The sequence below is a fragment of the Tachyglossus aculeatus genome, chromosome 2 (genome assembly GCF_015852505.1).
Source record: "Tachyglossus aculeatus isolate mTacAcu1 chromosome 2, mTacAcu1.pri, whole genome shotgun sequence".
NCBI lineage: Eukaryota > Metazoa > Chordata > Mammalia > Monotremata > Tachyglossidae > Tachyglossus > Tachyglossus aculeatus.
In genome coordinates this window covers 41,499,733-41,524,586 of record NC_052067.1, presented here as the reverse complement: position 1 = coordinate 41,524,586, position 24,854 = coordinate 41,499,733, and the positions used below count along the sequence as shown (strand labels likewise).

The 24,854-nt window shown below is 47.0% G+C and overlaps 1 protein-coding gene across 5 annotated transcripts in view; it reads right to left on the bottom strand.

Annotated features, from left to right (window-relative positions):
* Nucleotides 1-24,854, bottom strand: part of FBXL2 (F-box and leucine rich repeat protein 2) — an 88,335-nt gene that overhangs the window by 19,824 nt on the left and 43,657 nt on the right. For 2 of the 5 annotated variants that reach the window (XM_038761428.1, XM_038761422.1), the window contains 6 exons: nt 16,404-16,498; nt 13,898-13,966; nt 13,717-13,812; nt 13,329-13,455; nt 13,068-13,142; nt 3,479-3,609 (listed from right to left, as the gene is read on the bottom strand). In XM_038761428.1, the coding sequence (XP_038617356.1) occupies nt 3,479-3,609; nt 13,068-13,142; nt 13,329-13,455; nt 13,717-13,812; nt 13,898-13,966; nt 16,404-16,498 (593 nt within the window). Of the gene's footprint in view, nt 1-3,478; nt 3,610-13,067; nt 13,143-13,328; nt 13,456-13,716; nt 13,813-13,897; nt 13,967-16,403; nt 16,499-21,386; nt 21,524-22,048; nt 22,198-24,854 lie in introns of those variants that run through there. The other 3 variants (XM_038761435.1, XM_038761444.1, XM_038761453.1) reach the window with 3 other exon arrangements.

Genomic DNA, 24,854 nt, shown 5'->3' with positions numbered 1-24,854 from the left:
CGAGTAAGTGCTCAATAAATCTCAGAGATTAACCGGTTGGTCATCCAGGCAATAAATAATAATAATAACGGTATTTGTTAAGTGCTTACTATGTGCAAAGCACTGTTCTAAGCGCTGGGGAGGTTACAAGGTGAATAAAGGAAACAACACAGTTACATTCCAGTAGTCAACGGGGCCTTTGTCTTTTTGCTGTCCGCCTTAGTGCCAACTTCTTCCTTGTGCTCCCGAGGATGAGAGGGCTTAGGTCCGGACAGTTTTGTGACTCTGGGAAGCATTCATTTTTACAGGTGGCTCTAAAGTGGCACCAATAAGCAGTGAACTACGCTGCTCTGCCACGAATGTGAAGATTCGAGTGTTCCAAACCCGGGGGTATCAAACAGAGCTGCGGGACAGGTCCCACAAAGGGCTTTTGTGGGAGCAGGGCCACTTTCTGGGTTACAGAGATTTCCGGGGATCCGATGGTGTGCCCCGCTGAAAACCCAGGCCCTTTAGACAAGAACAGGCACCTCTCCCCTGGATTGGCAGAAATGGAATTCCTTCTTTGGTCTGGGCAGCTCAGAAAACACATCAAATCGTTTGGAAATCCCTCAAGAATGCCCCTTAACTTGGTCTGGGAAATTTTCTGCATGGGTGGAAGGGCACACATGTGAACAGTGGGTCAGCTGGAAAGTTCGTTCATCTTCGGGGAGGGAGAAAATGGTCCAAACCCAGCCCGTGGTGGCCCCGAGAGATCATAACTATGGATCTGGTGAATTACCTCATTTTAGACGGACTACACTTATGCTGAACAATCACTGATATTTACTGAGTGCTTACTGTCCACAAAGCACTGTACTTACACTTGGGAGAGGAAAATATAACAAAGTCTGTACTCTCCTTAGTACAGAGCAGGGGACATGTTTCCTGCTCACAGTAAATTTACAGTCTGGAGACAGATGTTAATATTAATAAATTATGGCTATGCATGCAAGTGCTGTGAGACTGAGGGAGGGGTGAATAAAAGGGAGCAAATCCAAGTGCAAGGGCAACTTGGAAGGGAGTGAGAGAAGAGGAAATGAGGGCTTAGTCAGGGAAGGCCTCTTGGAGATGTGCTTTTAATACACTTTGGAATGTGGGCAAGAGGGAACGTTTGTCAGCTATGAGTAGAGAGGGTGCTCCCGGCCGGAGGCAGGATGTGGGCGAGGGGTCGGTGGTGAGGTAGATGAGATGGAGGTACAGTGAGTAGGCTGGCGTTAAAGGAGGAAAGCGTGTGGGCTGGGTTGTAGTAGGAGAGCAGTGAGGTGAGATAGTGGGGGGATAAGGTGATTGAGTGCTTTAAAGCCGACGGTAAGGAGTTTCTGTTTGATGCAGTGGTGGGGATCAGGAAGGAGGAGGGGTGTAATCATGTTCAAGAATAAGAAGTCTTTCCTGTGTTGGTATCTCTGGGTACTCTAGAAAGTCTTGAATTGAGGTCTGATACTTGATTTACCGTCACTCCGCAGAGGTTTTCAGTTTCTATGGGAAACGCCTCGAAGGACTGTGGCTGCTCTCAGCCTGACAGGCCCCGTCTTTCTGGAAGGTTTCGTCTGGAGGGCCCTGGCCCCCGCACCTGATCTCGAGCTCTCCCCGAGAAAGGAAGAGGACTGGCGGTCCCAGCCGGGACTCACGGTGTCTTAACTAGATGAGGGTGCAGGCCCGCCGGACTTGCTGCAACTTTCCTGACCCACCAGCGAGACAACTGGGCTCTGGGCCTCTCGGCTGGCACCGTGCCTGTCCAAACGCCGTGTCTCCTCTCCCAGACGGTATCACGCACGGACCCCGGCAGGAGTACTGGGGGTCAGGATTGGACCATTGCCTCTGAGCAGCTGCATTCAAGGGCAAGTAAAAGAAAAATGTATCTTGCCTTTGAAGAGGCTTCAGTCTCACGGGGCTTTCTTTGTTAGGGGAGGTGGAGGTTTCCAACAGCCAAAATTTCTCCTCTAATAGATCAGAAAGCCACTGGTCTCTGAAACTCCTAGCCTCCCCACAGCGAACAGAACTAGAACACCTCTCACTGACTCCAGCTGACCTCCCCCATAGATGACTAGGCCCCTCCATCTCACTCTGCTCCCTCACCTCCGCCGACAGCCCCAATCCCCGGAGGGAGAAACGGCTGACAGGGAAGCCGGGATTTAGGGAGCACAGCCCTGACAGGATTTTAGCAAGACTGGTCTGAACCCTGCCCTCGCTAGCCCCGAGAGGACAGTCGGCACCCTTGCAGATACAAGGTCTCAAGAGTTCTTGCCAGAGTGCTTATGCGATGCTATCTGGGAGAGGAGATGTGGCGTTTGAATGGGCACAGAACCCGCTGTATGGCCCAGGGCCCAGTCATCTTGCTGGTGAGCCGGGAAAGTTACAACAAGTCAAGGATTACTGAGCAGGAAGTCCATTCCCGCTGGCACTGGTCTCGGTGGCCGCTCTGCAAGGGAGGCCTGTTTGTGGATGACAGAGCCCCATTGGGGCCCTCCAGAGACCTAGGGGGTTAGTGGGTTAAGAGAGGATGAGTCAACCAGAAGAGTAAGAAAAGTAAGTAAGAGTAAGTAAGAAAAGGGACGGGAGATTTTCCTCTGGGTCACTCCCCGAATCTGAAATATTTGCGTTACCCAGATCTGGACATGCCCTCCAGATTATATTTAGCACTTCAAATTTCGAGTGAGCTTTTGTTTTTCCAAAGCATTTCAACACTGCTTATCTCATTTTGTCACCATAACAACTGTGAGGTAGGACGTAGCAGGTGATACATATGCGGAAACTAAGGCCCAGTAAGTCCGAGTCTCAGACCAGGGCAGTGGCAGAGCTGGGAACAGAAGCCAGGTCTCCTGACCCTCGGGCCCTTACTCTTTCCATTAGGCCATGCTGTTTTTCAGAATATTCACATTTAGCACTCTAAAGGCCGTTCTTTCTAGAGCCGGGGAGAAAGTGGTACAGAGGAAAACGCTGGCTTTTTTTTTTTTTCCAAGCCCGGAAAGGAGCGTCTTCCAGAGCCTCTCCCTCCACCCTTCTCTCTGTCTCTTTCCTCAGGCCTCTCACCAGACCATCCCTTTTCCTGGACACGTCAGTTCTAGCTGACAGATGTGTACCAAAACGGTTCAAACACCCTTCTGAAATGTTCCCACCAATTAATTTTTTTAATGGTATTTGTTAAGCGCTTGTACTAAGGCACCCTACTAAGCGCCGGGGTAGACGCAAGCATAATTCTCGCAGTGCCCCTATGAGGAAAGGGAGACTATGTGAATGCAAGATTGTGTTTGTTGTCTTGCTAGTTTCAATCCTGCTGCTGCCCTGGGGGGGCTTTGGGGGCCCTGATTAATGTGATAAATGCAAAAATAATAATTATGGTATTTGTCAAGCGCTTACAGCAGACAAGTGGCGGAGCCAGGATTAGAACCCATGCTCTCTGACTCCCAAGCCCCTGCTCTTTCCACTAAGCCACGCGGCTTCTCTAAAGGGACATACTCACTTCAAACTGGGGCAGTTCAGACCAAGGGCTGTGAGGGAGGCGTCTGTCAGGTTGCTGCAGCCGGAAACGCAAAGGGCCTGAAGTCTGTGGCAGCCTCTGCAGATTTTCACAATGCCTTCGTCTGAAATTTGCTGGGGAAAGAGTTTAAATGGGGAAAATTAGTTTCATTAGAACCGGGGCTGTCACCGATCTCAGAGATGCTACAAGCCACCCAGGGGAGCAATTGTTAAAGCAATTCTCCGGGTCACTCATTCATTCAGTCGTATTTAATAATAATAATAATAGTAACGGCATTTGTTAAGCGCTTACTATGTGCAAAGCACTGTTCTAAGCGCTGGGGGGGGGATACAAGGTGATCAGGTTGTCCCATAAAGGGCTCACAGTCTTCCAGATGAGGTGACTAAGGCACAGAGAAGTTAAGTGACTTGCCCGAAGTCACACAGCTGCCAAGTGGCAGAGCTGGGATTAGAACCCACAACCTCTGACTCCCAAGTCCGGGCTCTTTCCACTGAGCCACGCTGCTTCTCTTATTTACTGAGCACTTACTGTCGGCAAAGCCATATACTCAGCGCTTGGGAGAGTACAACATCACACTAAACAGATGCATTCCCTGCCCATCCATTTTGGAGCTGGAAATGCGCAATGTCATGGGTGAGACAGGGTGAAATGATTCCCAAATTGAGGGAGTGTGGGAAAGTACAAGGAGGAAACTGGTAAGACCAGATTGAAATAGTTGGGTAAATCCTTGAATGATCTATTAAACATGCATAAGTGCTTATTAATAATAATAATAATAATTGTGGTATGTGTTAAGTGCTTACTGTGTGTCAAGCACTGCTGTAAGCACTGGGCTACGTAGATACAAGGAAATTCGGTTGGACACGGCCTTTGTCCCACAAAGGGCTCACAGTTGGTAGATGTGATCCCTGCCCAAATGCAGTTTACGCTTTAGAGGGAGCTTACCACCATTCTCCCTTTAAAAAGAGAAAGTGCTCCTGACTACTTAGCCAGTGCTCTGCACACAGTAGGCGCAGGGTAAAAAGCACTGAATGATTAATTCTGAATTGAGAGCATACACAAGGGTGTTTCTCTATCTGATCCTTGACAAAGCTTTCCTTAAAATTTTTTATGGTATTTGTTAAGCGCTTACTATGTGCCAGGCACAGTACTAAGCGCTGGGGAAGGTACAAGATAATCAGATTGGATACAGTCCATGTTCCACTTGGGGCTCATAACTATATTCTTCATTTTGCAGATGAGGTAACTGAGGCCCAGTGAAGTGACTTCCCAAGATCACACAGAGGCACCAGGATTAGAACCCAAGTCCTTCTGACTCCCAAGTGCTCTATCCACTAGGTCACGCTGCTTCTCTAGCCCTTTTTCTGTGCTACAAGACAACTTGAGGCCGTGTCCCTGCTAGAGTGAAAAATGAAAAACCAAAGCTTCTCTAACCCTTTTTCTGTGCTACAAGAACACTTGAGGCCGTGTCCCTGCTAGAGTGAAAAATGAAAAACCAAAGCTTCTCTAACCCTTTTTCTGTGCTACAAGAACACCTGAGGCCGTGTCCCTGCTAGAGTGAAAAATGAAAAACCAAAGCTTCTCTAACCCTTTTTCTGTGCTACAAGAACACCTGAGGCCGTGTCCCTCCTACAGTGAAAAATGAAAAACCAAACAGGAGAGAGCTGTCTTGTTTACGGTGTATCTATCTCCTGAAAAACTTTTTAAAACTTGAAAAAGCTTTTAAAACCTTTAAAACTTCCTGAAGTTTGCCCTTTTTTCGGGGAACACGCCAATCTACCCTGCATTTCGAAATCCTTTTCGCTCGGTGGACTGAGAACATAGAATTATACTCAAAAAGTCCTCAAATCATTCGTACCAGAGCTCCTTTATTCTAATGCCATGTCGTGGAAGTTCAGACATGAGACATGCAGACTACAAGCTGCTTCTCAGGATCAGCAAAGCACTAGGGAGAAGCAGCATGGCTCAGTGGCAACAGTCTGGGCTTGGGAGTCAGAGGTCATGGGTTCGAATCCCAGCTCCACCAGTTGCCAGCTGTGTGGCTTTGGGCAAGTCAATTCACTTCTCTGGGCCTCAGCTACCTCATCTGTAAAATGGGGATGAAGGCTGTGAGCCCCACGTGGGGCACCCTGATTACCTAATATCTCCCCCAGCGCTTAGAACAGTGCTTGGCACATAATAAGCGCTTAACAAATACTATCATTATTATTATTTTATGAGATTTTTGACAATCAAATTATCGTATTTACTGACCTAAGCACTTTTTTTAAATGGTATCTGCTAAGCGCTTGCTATGTGCCAGGCACTGTATTAAGCACTGGGGTGGACACAGGCTAATTAGGTTGGACACAGTCCTTGTCCCGTGTGGGGCTCACCGTCTTAATCCCCATCATATAGATGAGGTACCCGAGGCACAAAGAAGTTACGTGACTTGCCCAAGGTGTCACAGCAGAAAAGTGGCAGTGCCAGAATTAGAACTCAGGCCCTTCTGACTCCCAAACCCACGCTCTATCATTCATTCAACTGTATTTATTGAGCGCTTACTGTGTGCACAGCACTGTACTAAGCGCTTGGGAAGTACAAGTTGGCAACATATAGAGACGGTCCCTACCCAACAGCGGGCTCACAGTCTAGAAGGGGGAGACAGACAACAAAACAAAACATATTAAAATAGAATAAATATGTACAAGTAAAATAGAGTAATAAATACGCACAAACCTATATACATATATACAGGTGCTGTGGGGACGGGAAGGAGGTAAGGCGGGGGGGATGGGGAGGAAGGACCAGTCTTGGGAAGGCCTCCTATCCACTAGGAGAGTACAACATTACGGAGGTGGTAAGCACATTCCCTCCCCACAATGAGCTTACAGTCTAGAGGCAATTAGTCTGAAGAAGCTCAGGTTTATTTAGCAGCCCACGCCTAGCAAACCCTCTACACATCCAGGGGTTGAGACCCAGCAATAGGTCACTCAATACTCTCTTCGAATCCTGGTCATACGAGAGCACAATACTACATGATGTAGAAAACCCAGTGGAGGAGACACCAAACATCAAGGGGCAACACAGGTTCACAGACAATGAGATACTGGAAAGCTGAGAGCCCCGCCAATGTCAAAATACTGCTCACTGGACTTCCATTTCTCCATTTCCACCCTCTGGCACGCGCGCACACACACACCGGCAATCCAACAACTGAGCTGAAATGGGGAAATCACTGAAAAGGCGATCGGAAGGAGGGTCAAAGCGTCAATGAAGCCAAACCTTAAACAAAAAAAACAGCAGTAGGAAGTTGGGAGAGCCAAAAAAGAGGAGGGTCACCCTGACAACTATCCAGAGATGGCTCTAATAATAACACAAACAACAACTACAATAACACAAACAACAACAATAATGATGATGATAGTCATTATGGGCTTCCTATGTGCCAAGCTCTGTACTGTGTTGGGGTAGATATAAGATAATCAGGCTAGACAGACTCCCTGTCCCACATGAGGCTCACAGCCTAAGCTTGAAGGAGACTAGATACTAAATTCCCATTTTACAGGTGAGGAAACAGAGGCACAGAGAAATTATAGGAGACTGGCCCAAGGTCACACTGCAGGCAGAAATGTCTTCGGAGAGGTTTGGAGAAGAAGATGATCTCAAGATAGAAAAACAAAAAGGCACCCTACACTGTGGGTTCATACGAACAGTGTAGCAAGGGGACTTTCTTTTTTGCCTGCACACAATAGGGAGGAGACTATCAATTACATTTGCGTTTTATTGGACACACACACACAAAACTTCAATATCAGTGGGTCAACAGCTCTGTGCGTGTGTATATATCCCTGATGTATGATAATATATGTATAATATATTACAATAAATAACATATTTCACTGAGCTTTGAAATTCACTGATAATCTCAAAGCAACGCATTCGGGAAACAATATTCCTACGATCTCATGTACCACTTTTTACTTATCTCACCAGAGGGAGTTAGTACTTCAGCTTACAACCAAGTACACGGCAACAGAGACCCGCTCTTTTCTGGACTTTTCCTTCGTTACAATGAAGAAATACAAAGTCTACCATCACTTAACCTTATCCCGTGGTATCACACTGTATAACCTACAGTTTACTGCCCAAGAAAATCCCACCTCTAAAAAATGAGGTCAGGTTTCTTCATAAGTCAGTGAGTAATTCTCTCGATAAAAGTTTGAGCTAACACTTAACACACTGGCTAAACAGAAGTAGATTACTGCTACTGAATTTTCCAACCTCACGAGGTCCGATGTCTTTATACCGTGTTTTGAAGTCACTACATTGGCTACCTTGAGTATTTCACAAGATCTTTAGGCTTCTCTCCCCGGCTGAATAAGTTGGACTCTTTCCCTATTGCCGTCACAATGAAGTGTACGTGCATGGTGTATGCACACAGAATAGGCGTTCGATACAAAAATAGGCGTTTGATACAAACATGCAACACCTGCAAGGCACCTGCAGTGCGTGCAATGTATACATGTGTATAGACAACACTTACGATGTATACAGAAGTAACTGCAATACATGCAAAGAAGGAATACATAGCTACATCATATTCAATGTGTATGACATTAAACACAATGCAGGTTTACAGTAACATGATGTACAAAATGTACACATGCAATGTGGTATATACAATATATGAATACACATATTGCTAAGTTGTACAAACAATGTACGTGAAGTACTACTAACAGCATTAAGCACTTTCTGTGTGCAAAACACTATGGGTGTGTGTGTGTTTGTGTGTATACATTATATATACACAAACATAGCTGCATATCTACACTGGATATACACACTACAGGCAAACTACAGACACACGTGGTCTCGAACAGCCACGACAACAGAAACCCTAAGTGGCATTGAAGAAGTTGAAGTTCATCCAATCCCCAATGGAGTTGTTTCCCATGACACTGCTTTTCCAACAACAAAATAAAACCCCTTCCTTGAAATCTGAAAATGACATCCACAAACTGTAGAATCGGAACAACCTTTAGTTAATTAGTTATAACATTTATTAAGCAATACGTATGTGCCAAGAATTGTGCTGACCACTGAAGTAGATACAAGATAATCAGATCAGGTACAGACACTGTCCCAAAGGGAGGCATTTTATCCCATTTTGCAGATGGAGAAACTGAGGCACAGAACTGGCCAGCAATTTGCTCAAGGTCACAGGAATTCTGGATCTGAGTGCCGGGCTCATTCTGCTAAGCAGCACTGCCTCAGAACTTCATTTCTTCCCAAATACCGTTCCATTTAGGATTCGAATGTCCTCAGAGAAGCAAACCAGAATTCGATAGGGAAGAATTAACGAGGTTAAACTTGAACCCAATTTCCTTATTAATCCAGTGATACGCAACATAGTTCAGCCGTAATTTTCTCCCCAGGAGACCACAAGCAGGACAGAGAAAGGCTAACAGCTCCCATTGACGAACACTACGAAAGATACATTGTCTCTGACAAGGAAGAGAAACGGACCCCAGAGATTAAAGAAAAACTCACCACCAAAAAACCATGAAAACAAAAACTGCGTTTGAGTGTTTCCCAGTGCTGAGCCAGATAGATACCAATCAATCGATCAATGGTATTTATTGAGTGCTTTCTGTACTGCATAGGAGACTTGGTAACCACTTTCTTGCCCACAGTGCCGGGTACTTATCTGGGTACTTCCTTGGAAGCGTACTGGCTCAGCTCTTTACGGTCTCTCCCCGTGCGCACTTGAACCCACTGTTGGGTAGGGACCGTCTCTATATGTGGCCAACTTGTACTTCCCAAGCGCTTAGTACAGTGCTCTGCACACAGTAAGTGCTCAATAAACACGATTGAATGAATGAATGAATGAATGAATGTGCCCGCCTTTCCGCCACCCCCACGCCCCACTCTCACCCTGGCCATGAAACTGCTTCTGAGGCGGGTGCCGGGGCTGGGGATAGCATGCTCTGTGAGATAACAGACACAGAGAAGTTAAGTGACTTGCCCAAAGTCACATAGCTGATAAGTGGCAGAGCTGGGATTGGAATCCACAACCTCTGACGCCCAGGCCCGTGCTCTTTCCACTAAACCATGCCGTCATGTTTTTTGGTTGAAGGGTCAGAGTGCTAATTTTCCTGACTGCTCCCCACATTTCAGGATGTCTGTTCACATGAGAAGCAGCATGGCCTAGCGGCTAGAGCACAGGCCTGGGAGACAGAAGGTCATGGGTTCTAATTCCGGTTGCTGTGTGACCGTGGGCAAGTCACTTCACTTCTTTATGCCTCAGTCCCTCATCTGTAAAATGGGGATTAAGCCTGGCCCAGGAATCCAAGTCCTGGATTAGCTAACCTGGAGGCCAGAGATCGCTCTGGTTTGGAGCAGCACATTCTGGTCCGGTTATGTTGCCGACTTGTACTTCCCAAGAGCTTAGTGCAGTGCTCTGCGTACAGTAAGCGCTCAATAAATATGACTGAATGAATGAGCCGGGCAGGGCTGGGGACCCGACAGGTTCATCCCGTGTCTAGCTGAGGTTTGGCTCCTGGAACGGTCCTGGGGGGTTCCACCCAGGAGTGGGGGCTCAGGGGGCAAGGGGCACCAGGGAAGAGGCCCCGTTCTCCACCCTAACCTAACAAATTCTCCATTTATAAACCCTGGGCCTGCTCACCCAGGTGGATCGGCCCTAATTCTGAGGGATTTTACCAAGACCTTTCAGGCCCTCTCCTACCTCACTCTGCTACTCTCCTACTACAACCCAGCCCACACACTTCACTCCTCTAATGACAACCTTCTCACTACCTTGATCTCTTCTAGCTCATCACCTTCTTCCTCTTCTCCCTCTCCCTTCTGCATCACCCTGACCTGCTCCCTTTATTCATCCCCGCTCCCAGCCACACAGCACTCGTGTACATATCTGTAATTTTATTTATTTACATTAATGTCATCTCCCCCTCTAGGCTGTAAGCTTGTTGGGGACAGGAAATGTATTTGTTGTACTGTCATAGTGTACGCTCCCAATTGCTTAGTACAGTGCTCTTCACAAAGTAAGTGCTCAGTAAATACAACTGACTAGTTAATTATGGTACTTGTTAAGAGCTTACTATTTCCTAAGCACTGTACTAAGCACTAGGGATAGACACAAGATAATCCATTTGGACACAGTCCCTGGCCCACAAGGACCTCACAGTCTAAATAGGTGGAAGAATAAGTATTTAGTCCTCATTTTACATAAAAGATGAGGAAACGAAAGCACAGAGAAGTTAAATGATTTATCCTAAAGCCTTACAGCAGGCCGGTGGCAGAGGCAAGATTAGAACCCAAGTCCTCTGACTCCCAAGCCCGTGATCTTTCCAGGAGGACATGTTACTTCCCATTCATGACTACCATTTTCCAGAAACTTAAAGCCTCTCCCATGCACTTATTGATTAGACAAATAATCTTTTCCATTCATCGCTTCTTTAAAATGTAAACCCAGCTCATTATCATCTGGATGTGTTTCAAGGCTTCATCTTCTAACCAGGGGATGAACAAGAAAGGAAGAATAAAATGTGGGCATTCTCCAAAACTCTCTTTAGGAGTACAAAAGCTCTCAGTATCTCTTATTCATCTCAACCAACTGATCAGTCTCAAGAGCAAGTGGAGGAAATAAAAGTGATTCCACAGAAATTTCCAAATTCTAACACCTTATAAAAAAGTCACTGAGATGTCCATTGTTTGGAAACTGCGTGAGAACTTGCAAAATAGCAGCTCAGAGAGAAGAAATCTCTGAACTTTGTTTCCTACATACACTTTTAGAAGCAGCGTGATCTAGTGGAAAGAGCACAGCCCTGGGAGTCAAAAGACCTGGGTTCTAATTCCAGTACCCCCACTAGTCTGCTGTGTGACCTTGGGTATGTCACTTTACTTCTCTGTGTCTCAGACACCTCATCTGTAAACTGGGGATTAAGACTGTGAGTCCCATTTGGACTCTTGGACTGTGTCCAACCTGCTAACTTTGTGCCTGTTCCAGTGCTCAGGGCAGCGCTTAACAAATACCATTTTCAAAATTAAAAAAAAAAACACCAAAAAAAAAATTTCACTAATTCATTTCCCATCTGTCAAATTCCAGATGATAATTCTACAGGGGCTGACCGTATGGAACCTGGCCCAACTCAAACCAGTCTGAGCCAAGTCTTAGTACAGTTTAGTACAGTGCAGTTCACCTCCGCATTCAGATCTACGACCTTTGGGCATTTGATATTCGCCCCACGCCCAAACCCTCAGCATTTGTGTACATGTCTTTGAAATTCTACATTATAAATTGTTTATTATATTAATATCTGTCTCACCCTCTAGACCGTAAGCTCGTTATGGGCAAGGAAGGTGACTGCTAATTCTGTTGTACCCTCCCAAGTGCTTAGTACCGTGCTCTGCACATAGTAAGTGCTCAGTAAATAACAACACTGTAAATAACTCAGTAAATAACACTGATGGATTGATACTCTCCCCCTCGTCCCCCTCTCCATCCCCCCACCTTACCTCCTTCCCTTCCCCACAGCACCTGTATATATGTATATATGTTTGTACATATTTATTACTCTATTTATTTATTTATTTATTTATTTTACTTGTACATATCTATTCTATTTATTTTATTTTGTTAGTATGTTTGGTTTTTTTTTTTCTCTGTCTCTCCCTTTTAGACTGTGAGCCCAATGTTGGGTAGGGACTGTCTCTATATGTTGCCAATATGTACTTCCCAAGCGCTTAGTACAGTGCTCTGCACATAGTAAGCGCTCAATAAATATGATTGATTGATTGATTGATACAGTCTCATAAGTGATTAGAACAGTGCTCGGCACATAGTAAGTACTCAGTAAATACCACTGATACACTGATTGAACAGATTGATTGATTGTTTTGCTCTGACTTCCCGGAGTATGAAGTTAAGGTGAAAGAGGAGCATCACAGCAGCATGGAAAGCAGCATGGTCTAGTGGCTAGAGCACAGCCTGGGAGTCGGAAAGACCTGGGTTCTAGTCCCGGCTCTGCCACTAGCCTGCCGTGTGACCCCAGGCAAGTCACTTCACTTCTCTGGGCCTCAGTTCCCTCTTCTGTATAATGGGGATTAAGACTGTGAGCCATGAGGGACAGGGACTGTGTCCAACCTGATGATCTGACACATAGTAAGCGCTTAACAAACATCATCATTATTACTCCTGTTGTTGTTGTCATCCTCCTCACAGGCTATCGTGCAGTCCTATTGGGCTCAAGAGCATTTTGGCTCATGGGTGGAGGGTCCCTTTTTCTGGAAGTTGCCTTTTTTGGGAAGTTCAACTCAGACAGCTGGCCTCCCTAGCCCTGTCCAACCCTAGTCTGCTTTTCCAGGAGCGGGGCCTGGTCAAGGTCGGCAGGAACTACTCGGGCTAATACGGAACTTTAGCCTCAGCTATGGACACGGCCAACTAACTGGATGGCTCGTGCGCGCTAATCCCACGCCTTCAGTGGCACAGGTCACTAAGCTCAGGATGCTTCTTCCAATTTAAACAGCTTCCAGTGGACAGCTGTGGAGTCAAGCGGCTCTTACTTACCGTGCAGGACTGCAAATTCAGGATGACCAGTTCGTGGCAGTGATTCTGGATGTGCTTCAGGGCTTCGTCTTCTAACTGGGCGAGCGGAAAGAAAAGACGTTACTCGGGCCGGGGCTCCGGAATAAGTTGGGCTTAAACCGACGTTTTGGTTGAGAAGGGCCTTTGATCTGGTGATCCAGAGTGTTCCCCGAGGTCACTGGCTTGCCAGAGACAAACGGAGCCCCGGAAGACCCCCAGAACCTCACCGAAGCCGCCACGTACCTGTGTACACCCTCTCAGGAACAGGGCTTTCAGTCCACTGCAGCCTTTCACCAGGGCCTCGATACCCTCCTTTGTAACTTGGTCGCACCAAGAAAGATTCAGATGCTCCAGATTCCTGCACCCCTCGCTGGCGGAAGACAACGCAATAAAAAACAGAAGTTAGCCTCTTCTCCGAACGCTCCTCACGACGAGGCCGAGTCACCGTTACACCGACAAGCAACCCCCAGTGCAGGGCTTAGGGCCGGCAAACGAGACGGGGCTGGCAAGCCCAGATGGGCTACTTGAGTCATGAGTTTGGGGCTCTTTGCCACAAGAGGTCAACATGAATGGAGAAACCCAACGTTTCCACGGGACGCGCCTCCTACAAGCGTACGACGGACGGTCTTACCTCAAACCTTTCAAAGAGCTGTTGGTGATGGAGACGCAGGAAGTCAGGTCCAGGTGCTTCAGCTTGGAGCAGAACTTGCTAAGGCTGTAGCACGTGCTGCAAAAACCACACACCCAGTCGAAATCTTTTCAAACGCTTTACTCGCTAATAAGGCATTCTCAGAATGGGAACTGTCCTTTACCTGTCTGTGATTTTTGTGCATCCATTGAGGTTTAGGTGTTCAATGTTCCTGCAGTTCTGAGCGAAGGTCCTAGAATAAATATAAAGAGCTTACTCCTCTCCCCCCTGCTCTCATCTATCCTCCTTAAACCCACTCCTCCCTCCTAACTTTCCCATCTTCGGCGAGACCATCGCCATCTTTCCGGTCCCAGTGGCCTGCAGTTTCAGTGTCACTGTGAATCCCTTCCTTTCTTTCAATTCTCACGTTCCACCTACTGCTAAATCCTGCTGGTTCGCCCCCCTTGCCATTTCACGGACCCACCATCCCTTCATCTCCATCCAAACAGCACTGGTCACAGCGCAGCTATGCTGCTGAGTTAGCCTCGTTGGTTGCCTCCCTGCCTCTACGTTCTCCCCCTTCCAATCTATATTCTATGCTGTTGCACACGTGACCTCCTTGAAGCATCACTGAGCAGACGTCTCTCCTCTCAAAATCCTTCACCGGTTTCCTGTGTCGCTTCACATTAAAGAAAAACACTCACACTTAGCTTCGAATCCCTCCACCAACCCTCCTGCCTTATCCATCTGGCCTCTCCACCTACTATTCCCAAAATTGTTCCCTTCACTCCTCCCGAGCTGTCTAGATTGACCTCGCTCCCGACTCTTCCCTTTCCTGTCTGTTCTCCCGGCTTGAAGCTCCCTTCCTCCCTCTGCATATCCAATGGACCACAACTCTCCCAACGGTCAAAGCCCTCCTCAATTCCCACTTTTCCAACTAGCTTTCCCTGATAAGTTCCCAGAGCCCTGAGTCATGTCAGTCATGTCTAGCACTTATGATCCAATTTATACCCATCCTATGCCCTTTTGTCTATGTTTATTCAACTGGACATTCAATTATTCATCTTGGCTGCTCTATCTGTAAATATGTGTAGGTCTGTAGCCCCACCTTACAAGTGTAATGTCTTTGTGGGCAGGGAATGTGTATCCTGTCTTGTGCATCTGCATCCTCGCTGACCTCCCTGCCTCCTGTCTCTCCTCACTCCAGTCCATATTTCAGGGTCTATGAGGGGCTACTACACTCCCCTGCCGAATGTCAGGAATGTGACAACTACCGTCTCAACATGTGAAAGACGGGACGGTTGTGATTTTAGGCCAGTCTGGACTTGTGAGGTGAAGAATCCTAGGAGACTCACTGTAGGCAAGGAACGTGTCTGCTCACTTTGTTCTACTGTACTCTCCCAAGCTCTTAGAGCAGTGCTCTGAACACATTAAGTGCTCAATAAATACCATTTACTGGTTGATTAAGGACTATTCCTTCCAACAGGGAAGTTTTAGGGGTTTTTTTTTATCTGTTTTTATCTTTTTCTTTTCTTCTCCTCTTTCCCTGCCACCACTTTAGACAGAGAGTTCCTTGGGAGCCAGGGACCAGAAACTCAATCAATGTTGTTAGGCTATGCTGACTTGCTCCCTTTATTCATCCCCACTTCCTAGCCCCACAGCACTTATGTACATATCTGTAATATATTTATTTACATTAATGTCTGTCTCCCCCTCTGGACTATTAGCTCACTGTGGGCAGGGAATGTGTCCATTTATTGTTGTATTGTACTCTCCCAACGGTGCTCTGCACGCAGTAAGTGCCAATAAATGACTGACTGACTATGCTGATTCTTTGGTTAGATCTCAATTCCACGATTTCCTCCAACCCTTGAGTTTAGTCCTCAAGTGTGATTAAAAAACCCCCAAAACACTGCTCTTTAAAATACACATTCCCTGCCCACAAAGAACTTAGTACACTGTAAGTGGTCAAAAAAGGTGCTGTTTGCACATTGAAAAGTTGGCCATTATTCTGAGGCTCCAATCTCGTAGCGACTTTCAGCACAACCAGAGTGGGACCCTAGTGTGTTTTTGAAGTTTCCTCACCTACTGCTGTGTCACTTTTCAGAAATTTACTTGCGTTAATCTCGTTCTAAGCATGCTCCCTGGCTTACATTGTAGTCCCCTCGAGGCAGCTATTGAGTCAGTTACCGTATCCACTATATTTTTCCCAGCGCCTAGAGCACTGCTCTAACTACAAAGAAGATTAGACGCTATACTGAGGCCACTCTTTTCCTCATTACCTACCAAGGGATGCTTAAATATTTCCTTCCGCACCAGGAAGAAGATAAGAAGAGCACCAGAAAAGAGCACAGGTCTGGGACTCAGAGGATTTGCATTCTAAATCCGGTTCCACCACTTACCTGCCATGTGACACTGGGCAAGTCCCTTCACTTCTCCGGGCCTCAGTCCCCTCATCTGCAAAATGGGGATTCAATCCCTGTGCTCCCTTCTACTTAGAATGAGAGCCCCACAATGGATCTGATTATCTTGTACCTATCCCAGTGCTTAGTACAAGTGTTTGGCCCAAGATAAGCATTTAACAGATGCCTCGACTGTCATTATTATTATTACGTACAAATCGTAAATTGGATTTTGTCTTCCAGAAGAAGGGAAACACATCCCCACCATCCAGCGGAGAGCTCACTTACTTTAAGGAAGAGTCACCGACACCGAGGCACCCTCTCAAGCTCAGCTGTCTCAGGAAACCTCCACACCGTTTGGAAATATTCTCCACCACTCGGCCCTTGGGTCAAGAACATTTGCAGAGAGCAATAATTTTTTTAAAAAAATCAAATTTACTGTAGTAGTAAAAATAAGAGGAAACCTGAGGACTGACCTCAAGGATTGGAGGAAATCATGGGTTCGAGATCGAACCAAAGAAGCAGCATTGCCTAGTGAACAGAGCTCAGGTCTGGGAGTAAAAAGGACCTGGGTTCTAACCCCGTCTCTGCCATTTCTCTGCTGGGGGATCCTGGGCAGGTTGCTTTCCTTCTCTGAGCCTCAGTTACCTCATTTGTAAAATGGGGATTAAGACTGTGAGGTCCATGTGGGAAAGGGGCTGTGTCCAACTTGATTATTTTATAGCTACCCAGTGCTTAATACAGCGCCTGGCACAGAGTAAGTGCTTAACAAATATCATTAAACACCCCCTCCCCCTCAAAAAAAATGTGTTTTGCAAAAACCTTCTATACTGCCTTGCTCCATAGTGGAAGTCAAAGAGGAGGCAGGAATCAGAGGGAATGATCATATAAAGAAATACTTTCTAGACTAGGGGCTCAATCACTGTCTGCTAAGGAGGCGACTGATCTCAAGTATCTCTTGCATAATGAAGCCAATGCTTCCTAATCAGTTTGCAGTTGGTAAAAGGGCCCAGTAGCCTCCTGCCAATCAGTAGTGCTGACTGAAAAGCACAATCCTCTTCTTAATTACAGCCACCTTTACTTGCTGGAAAGTAAAACTTAAGATGTCAGTGGCTCCACTTCATTACGACTTGATAAACATTTAACCCGCTATGGAACGAGTTAATTTGTGAAGATGAATTCTGCTAAAATGTAGAAGTAAAAAAATACTTTCATTTTTTTTTTTAATCCGCTTGGGAGAAAGGCCAACATAAATGTACTTAAATACCAGAGAAATTCAACCCCCATTTTAAATTGCAGTGAATTACATAAAGACTTTCTATTCATTCTCAATCTTGAATGGGCAATGGAAAGTGAAATTTATGATTTTCTTACCTGCCATTTTCTACAAGAAAGAAACTGGCCAATACTACCTTAAAATACATTATTCCATTCCCTTAACCAGGAATCGGGTGCTCTCCGAAGCATCCAGTACAGTGCTTCACAAACAACGGAAGCTCAATGAAAACCCTTCGATTAGCAACTCACTACTTTACTGCTTGATGTCAAACTGCCTCAAGGAAACCGTTTTTAAAACATAAATTAGTTATGACTTTCAAAGCCATTCCTGGCAAATTCACAGCTTTAATGAAAGAATACCTTACCCGCTGCAAAATATACCTAATAAGAAAAAAAATCATACCATAACCAAAATGTTACATCTCTAGGAAACAGAGAGAACCAGACAGAGAGGATAAAGGGAGTTTCATCAACTTAAACATTTTTAACAGCCTTGTTAAATCATCGACTATTGCTTTGGTTTAATCATTAGAGAGAACATCTGTCATCCTAACCCAGTCCTGCGGATAAGAAATGAAAATTTAACAGTCCACAGACATTTTTCTTTCAGCCAGTCTGCCTTCCCAGTTCAAGATCCACTTATCATAAAACATTGGAAAGTGAGTTTTTTGGTTTTTGGTTTTTTTTTTTTAAACTATCAGCAGGTGCCACTACTCCTTTCATTTTAAATACAGTCTACTGGAGACCACTTTAGCTAATTTTGTTTGGCACTTCCCAGACCCGCCCTTCACGTTTCCGCTGTTTCTGCTCCTCTTCCCTCTCTGTCTGCACAGAGCGGCTTCCATTCTCTGACGGAGGGGTCCGGGGGCTATTCTGATCCCGCCACAGACCTGCAGAAAGGTTCGCGGTCTTGCTATTCATTCAATCGTATTTACAGAGCCCTTACTGTGTGCAGAGCACTGTACTAAGCGCTACACGCCCCTCCAGTATGCAGCGGCTTTAGAAGGGGCCTGTTTGCTTCTGACACAGAATTGCTGGCGGCTGGGAGCACCCTCTGCTTCCCCTCCCCTCCACAGAAATGAGGAGGGGAGCCCAGTTGAGTGTCAAGAGTGCAGAGTAGCTCAGAGTCCGAATCACGGGCTAGCCTGGGTGACCATGGACCTGCTGGCAATATGGGCCACCCCCAGGGAGCTGTAGGCGGGGGCTGCTTGGTGTTCACCGAGCAATCAATTCTATTTATTGAACGCTTCCTATGTGCAGAGCACTGTACTAAGCCCTTGGGAGAGCACAAGACAACAGAGTTTGCAGACCCATTCCCTGCTTACAATGGGCTTACGTTCTAGAGGGGGTACAGGGCTCTGAATGCCATAGTCATAAGGATGACAGAGAAGAGAGTTGTAGAGGGGATTCCAGCCTAGGCTGATTCCTAACTTAGGAACAGGGAAGGACCTTAAGAGAGATCATACCCCATGGGGCCCCTCAAACTGGGAAGTCACCCTGCCCGCTGGGAGTCCTTGCAGTAACCCTTGCATATTAAAGGCAGCCTTAGAAGCTCTGTAACGAATCGGGCCCATACCTATCTGAGCTGGGGACCAGATTGATCATCTGGAGGGGCAGGGGATCACAGTGCAGTAGCTAACTTCAGCTTACATGTGGAGAAGAGAGGAGGAGGAGGAAGAAGGAAGGAGGAGGAGGAAGAGGAGAAGCCTGGAAGAAGACCCAAGCACAAATCTGTCACCTGCCAGTACAGGAGAAAAGACGGCATAAATCTGTGGAGACGTTCCTCTGAAGGTTACCAAAGGGTGGAGACGATTTAAACTGTCCTGAACCCGACATCCTCGATAGCTGGCAGGACTGTCTGGAGGAGTGACATAACACCACTGGTGGCAGTAGCCAGAACGAGCCCCCAAGGGGCAACGCCAACAGTGATGGCAGCCCTCTCCCCAGCCCACCTATTCCACTTCTAGGCCCACTGAGGCCTGTGAGTGAGCTCTGAGCGGCAATCCCTATTGTCCCCAACTCCTATTCCTCAAGATGAACTTCAGCAGCAGTAAGTGAGCCCTGGTGAAAGAGTGGTAGGGGGTGGAGGGATAGTGGAAACTGACCTTGCCCCTGGGCCTCGGAGGAGAAGAGGGCCGGGTGGAAGATGCCGTGCTCCCTAGCTTCAGTCCCTCCTTCCCGGCAATTGCTTCCCTCCTCTCCCACTCTTCCTCGCCACAGCACGTAGCTTGGAGTACGGGGCTCACCTCAGCTGCAGGTGTAGTGATGGAACGGGAAACCCCCAAACCATCCCTTGGAAGCAGCATGGCGTAGGGGAATAGGGCACGGGCCCAGGAGTCAGAGGGTCATGGGTTCTAATCCCGGCTCCACCACACGCCTGCTCTGTGACCTTGTGCAAGTTACTGTACTTCCCTGAGCCGCAGTTAACTCATCTGTAAAAGGGGGATTGAGACTGTGAGCCCCGCCTGGGACAGGGACTGTACCCAACCCGATTTGCTCCCAGCGCTTAGTAGAGTGGCACATAGTAAGCGCTTAACTAATACCACAGTTCTTATTACTACTGGGGGAGAGGTTAGGAGCTGTCGCTGCTTAGAGCCCACCTCCGAGCCAGTCCGGATCCAGTGAGGAACTCCGGAGAAACTGTGAGCTGCTATTGCTGTTGAGTATGCCAAGCTGCTGCTCCAGTTTCTCTAGTCCCCAGATCCACCTCCGCAGTCGGGGTCCCCCATCCCAAGAATCCTAAAGACCCTTTCCAAAATCTTGTTCCCTGTTTTTGGACTGCCTGAACATACACACAAACTCACCCGCCTACTGACTTACACGCATACATGCCCTAGTCCCCTGCAAGCACCAATTGGTACATTTACATGCCCATCCACCCAAACACAAAGTACCCATGTAAAAAAATAATGGAAGGATGAGAAGATCTCTCTTAAGATTTGGTGAGAATCATCAGATTAACCTCAGTCTTGTGACTTTTGGGTTTCGGCCTGCAAATTCTCTCTCAAGTTCTCCTTTCTTTATGCAAGCATCAAGGACTGCAAGGTACGGAACCGGTCTCTGTCCGCTCGATTTCTCGGGGCCGAAGAAGACACAGGCATGGACCCTGAGCCTTGCTCGGAAACCCCAGGGCTTTTCGGATTAATACGTTTCAGAGCATTCTGTGGGGCGGCTGCCACATTTACCACATTGCAGGCCTCAAGAGAGCTTCCGTTTGGTGTTCACCTGAAAAGCAAAGGTGGAATTTTAGGAACCCAGGTGACGGTTGACACTGCAGGCCAAAGATGGAGCAAGAGGAAAGGGGTGAGGGGGGAAGGACCGAAGTCTCCCAATCCCCACCGGGAAATCTTTTGAGCTGGGGGCCCGGTGTGCGTGGCTTTGACTGAAACACTTTACTGGGCCTGCCGGTCTCCCCTCTCCACTGGAAGCCCTTTGGCAATGAAACACTGGAATGCTGACAATGGATGGAGAGAGTGGAAAGCCACTGTGACTTCCTCAGGGAAGCCACTGTGAGTTGCTTAGTTTGTAGGAGATGGTGGAGGCATGAGAGATTCTGATGTTCTCTTCTTGTTTGTCCCCCGTGAGAAAAAATAGCTTCTCCAGATATGGTTCTGCCCCCAAAAGGAAGTCTCTCTCTTTCTCTAATTGAGTGTCTGTGTGTGCAAGTAGGGGGGTGGTTGGCAAATTTGCCAGTTAGTCTCCATGCACACAGACACGGTTTTAGACCTAGTATTCGGAGTACATCCCAGTGACTTAAGCTTCTTTGAGACCCTCGCCTATTTCGTTACTCACGAGAAAACACTGGCTCAGGAGGCCCTCAGAGGAAGTCGACTACGGGTTCAGGGGGGCTTTCAAAAAATGTGGAATCCAAACTGGGATGCTTCCGTGGTGGCAGGAAACGGGGAGGCTTTCTCCTGCAGAATCAAATTTTCTAGAGGTGAAATCGAGAGCGGCGGAGGAGTATCGATGGTCAGATCTTTTAGGGGCGCTTACCATTCTCGGGATGAAACCGTCTTTTGGAGCATTGGACACAGAGGGAATTGCGTTCTTGTGAGTAGGACAGAGCTTTTCTCCTAGGATTGAAGAATGGCGTCAGGTTGAAGGAGTCGCAAAAGCAATCTGCAAAGTAACTTCCCCCAGGGAGGGGATAAAGGAAAATGAGGGCTATATGGGTCACTAGCGGGTCACCGGCCAGAGGCAGTTGGTGGCCTTGACCTTAACAGGGGTCAATTCTGGAACCCCCATCTGTTCCACTTTGCTTAGGACTCTGGGAAAGTTGCTCTGCCACTCTGGAGCTGCGTGGTCCTGGCCCAACCGGGCTTTCTCTCAAAGGGTTGGATGTTGCATCAATGCTGCCTTTCCAGCGTCCCAGAGATAGGGAGAAAAGTTACGTGGCTATTATTAGCCCAAGGAATGGGAGAGGTTCGTTTTTCACTAGGAGCACATCTCTTTGCTGGCTATTAGTATGGACATCTACCGGAAAAAAAAATCCAAACTGCTTGTTGATGACGACTTGAGTTGGGGGTGGGGGAGAGGAGGAACTAGAAGAGTCGGAGGTGTTAACGGGAGATGGGGGGAGGGAGGGAGTGTTAGTGTTGGCCCCTTGGGGTGCGCTCTGTGTCTGGGGGCACTTGGTGACACAAACCCATACATACCCTACACTGCTCCCGTGGGTCGTCTGGCATGACAGAGGCCTTTTTACACCGCATGCACTTCGGGTGGCCATTGGAGGGGTATTTTTTTCATGACACCATGCTGGGAGCGGCAGTATGCTATCTGGCAAGGTGTGCATCACACCACCATGCTGAGAAGAATAAAATATGGTTTTCAAAATTATTTCCTTTACTTTTTCCCTCAGTAAAGAAGACCCCACAAGTGCTCCCTCCCGGAAGCATCTCCCAACTACAAAACATCGGCGGGTCGGACCGGTGGTGACCGAGGTCAGTCGATTAATACGAACATTTACTGCTGCTCACACTGTGCAAACCACCGTCTAAAACGCCAGCAGGGGAGCGGATACATAACGATAAATTCCGACACATAATCCGGGCCCACAGGGGGTTCACACAATCTAAAAATGGTTTAGGGTTGTTTTTTTTGTGGGGAACGCGGCGGGAGGAGGACAGACGTGGGGGAAGAATAACAGGCATAAATTACACAAAAGCAAATACGAACAATAAGTGGTAATCTCCCATTCCTCACTTCCACCACGCTGCATTGCTGACCCCAATTCTTGCACCGTTTCTATCATTTTGAATGTTGAACAGGGGCTAAGCTCCCCCAGAATTAAGCAGGAGGAGAGTGACGACATCATCGAACCAATCGTATTTACTGAGCTCTTACTGTGTGCAGAGCACCGTACTAAGTGCTTGGGAGGGTCCAATACAACAGGCTTGGTAGATGCACTTTCTGCCCACAACAAGCTTACACTCTAGAGGGGGAGATGCCATGCCTCTGGGTTGTAGCCAGCCCACGTGAATGCCCAAGCCCCAGTGGAGGGGTTCAGGCCTCACTGCTAGGCTCTTGTCTACCTTCGCTCCTGCTGGGGAAGGAGTTTGGTGCCCACAGCATCAAATGGAAAAATGAGGGGAAGGATGTGTGAGGAATGTAAATAATGATGGCATCTGTTAAGCGCTTACTATGTGCAAAGCACTGTTCTAAGCACTTGGGGGGGGATACAAGGTGATCAGGTTGTCCCATGTGGGGCTCACAGTCTTAATACCCATTTTTCAGATGCGGTAACTGAGGCTCAGAGAAGTTAAGTGACTTGCCCAAGGTCACACAGCAGACACGTGGCAGAGCCGGGATACAAACCCATGACCTCTGACTCCCAAGCCCGGGCTCTTTCCACTGAGCCACGCTGCTTCTCTAGGAGCAGCAGCAATGTCTAGGAGAGCAACCATCTCCAGTGTAGAAACGGACCATTTGGCATCACTAACTCTTCCTTCTACATCCCTGATTTTCCTTCTACTAACTCATAATACACTTCTCACCCACAGATTTATCGAAACCCTTCTCGCTCTGCTGATACAAACCCATTCTCCTATAAGGGGGTTATCGTCTCACGGAACCCCCCAAATTAAGGAAAACTCGCATGCCGGTACTCGTGCCATGAACTGACACCACACCCAGGGGTGCAACCATTTCTTCCGACACCACATCCCGTTCTATCCAGATACACACGTGCTGTTGGAAGAAAGCCCCTAATTTGGTCATTTCATTGTGTCCAAAACATTTGGTGAAAACAAAAGAATTGACTACTTCCCACTGTAGCCAATTTCTTATGCTTTTCCACCCACTGTGAGGAAAAAAATGTTTCCTTTTGTTCTGAACCTTGAATCTTTTTTTTTTTTTTTTAACGGAGCTTGTTACGCATTTACTATGTGCCAGCCGCTGTTCTAAGTACTGGGGTACATACAAGGCCATCAGCGGGAAATAAAGAAAGCTCAAGAAAGGACAACCTCTAGTTGGAAAGGAGGGACAGAAAACCTTAGATGGGACCTTCCTTCTGTCACGATGCCATTTGTCATCAAGGAGACTAAAAATAGGCAATTGGTGACTAATTAGATAAATAAACCCGTAACTAGCTAAACCCAGGGGACTATACAGTCACTTGGCTACTGGGTATGAGAGTACCTCATGAGAGAAGCAGCATAGCATAGTGGATAAGAGCACAAGCCAAGGAGTCAGAAAGGAATGGGTTCTAATCCTGACTCCGCCACTTGTCTGCTGTGTGACCTTGTAAAGTCACTTCACTTCTCTAAGCCTCAATGATCTCATCTGTCTCTCTTCTAGACTGTGAGCCCACTGTTGGGTAGGGGCCGTCTCTATATGTTGCCAACTCTATATGTTGCCAACTTGGACTTCCCAAGCGCTTAGTACAGTGCTCTGCACACAGTAAGTGCTCAATAAATATGATTGAATGAATGAATGGATCTGTAAAATGGGGATTGAGAGTGGTGAGCCCCATGTGGGACACGGACAGTGTACAAACCAATTTCCTTGTACAGTGCCTGGCACATAGTAAGCACTTCAGTATTATTATTATTATATATATTATTATTATTATTGAGGGATTAGCACCCCTTAATGACTTGATATTCACCTCACCCCACCCTCAGCTCCACGTCACCTATCTTTACACTCTTCCACCTCTCCTACTTACAATATATTTTAACGGTTGTCTCCCTCTCTAGACTTGAAGGTCTCCCACTCCAGACTGTAAGGTGGGCAGGAATCATGCCTACCAACTGTTGTATTCTACTTTCCCTAAGCGCTTAGTACAGTGTTCTGCACACAGTAAGAGCTCAATAAATACAATAGCAATAACTGGGGCATTTGTTAAGTGCTTATTATATGTCAGGCACTGTTCTAAGCGTTGGGGTACATACAAATCAAGCAGGTCTGACAAAGTCCCTGTCCCACAAGGGGCTCACAATCTAAGCAGGAGGGAGAACTGAT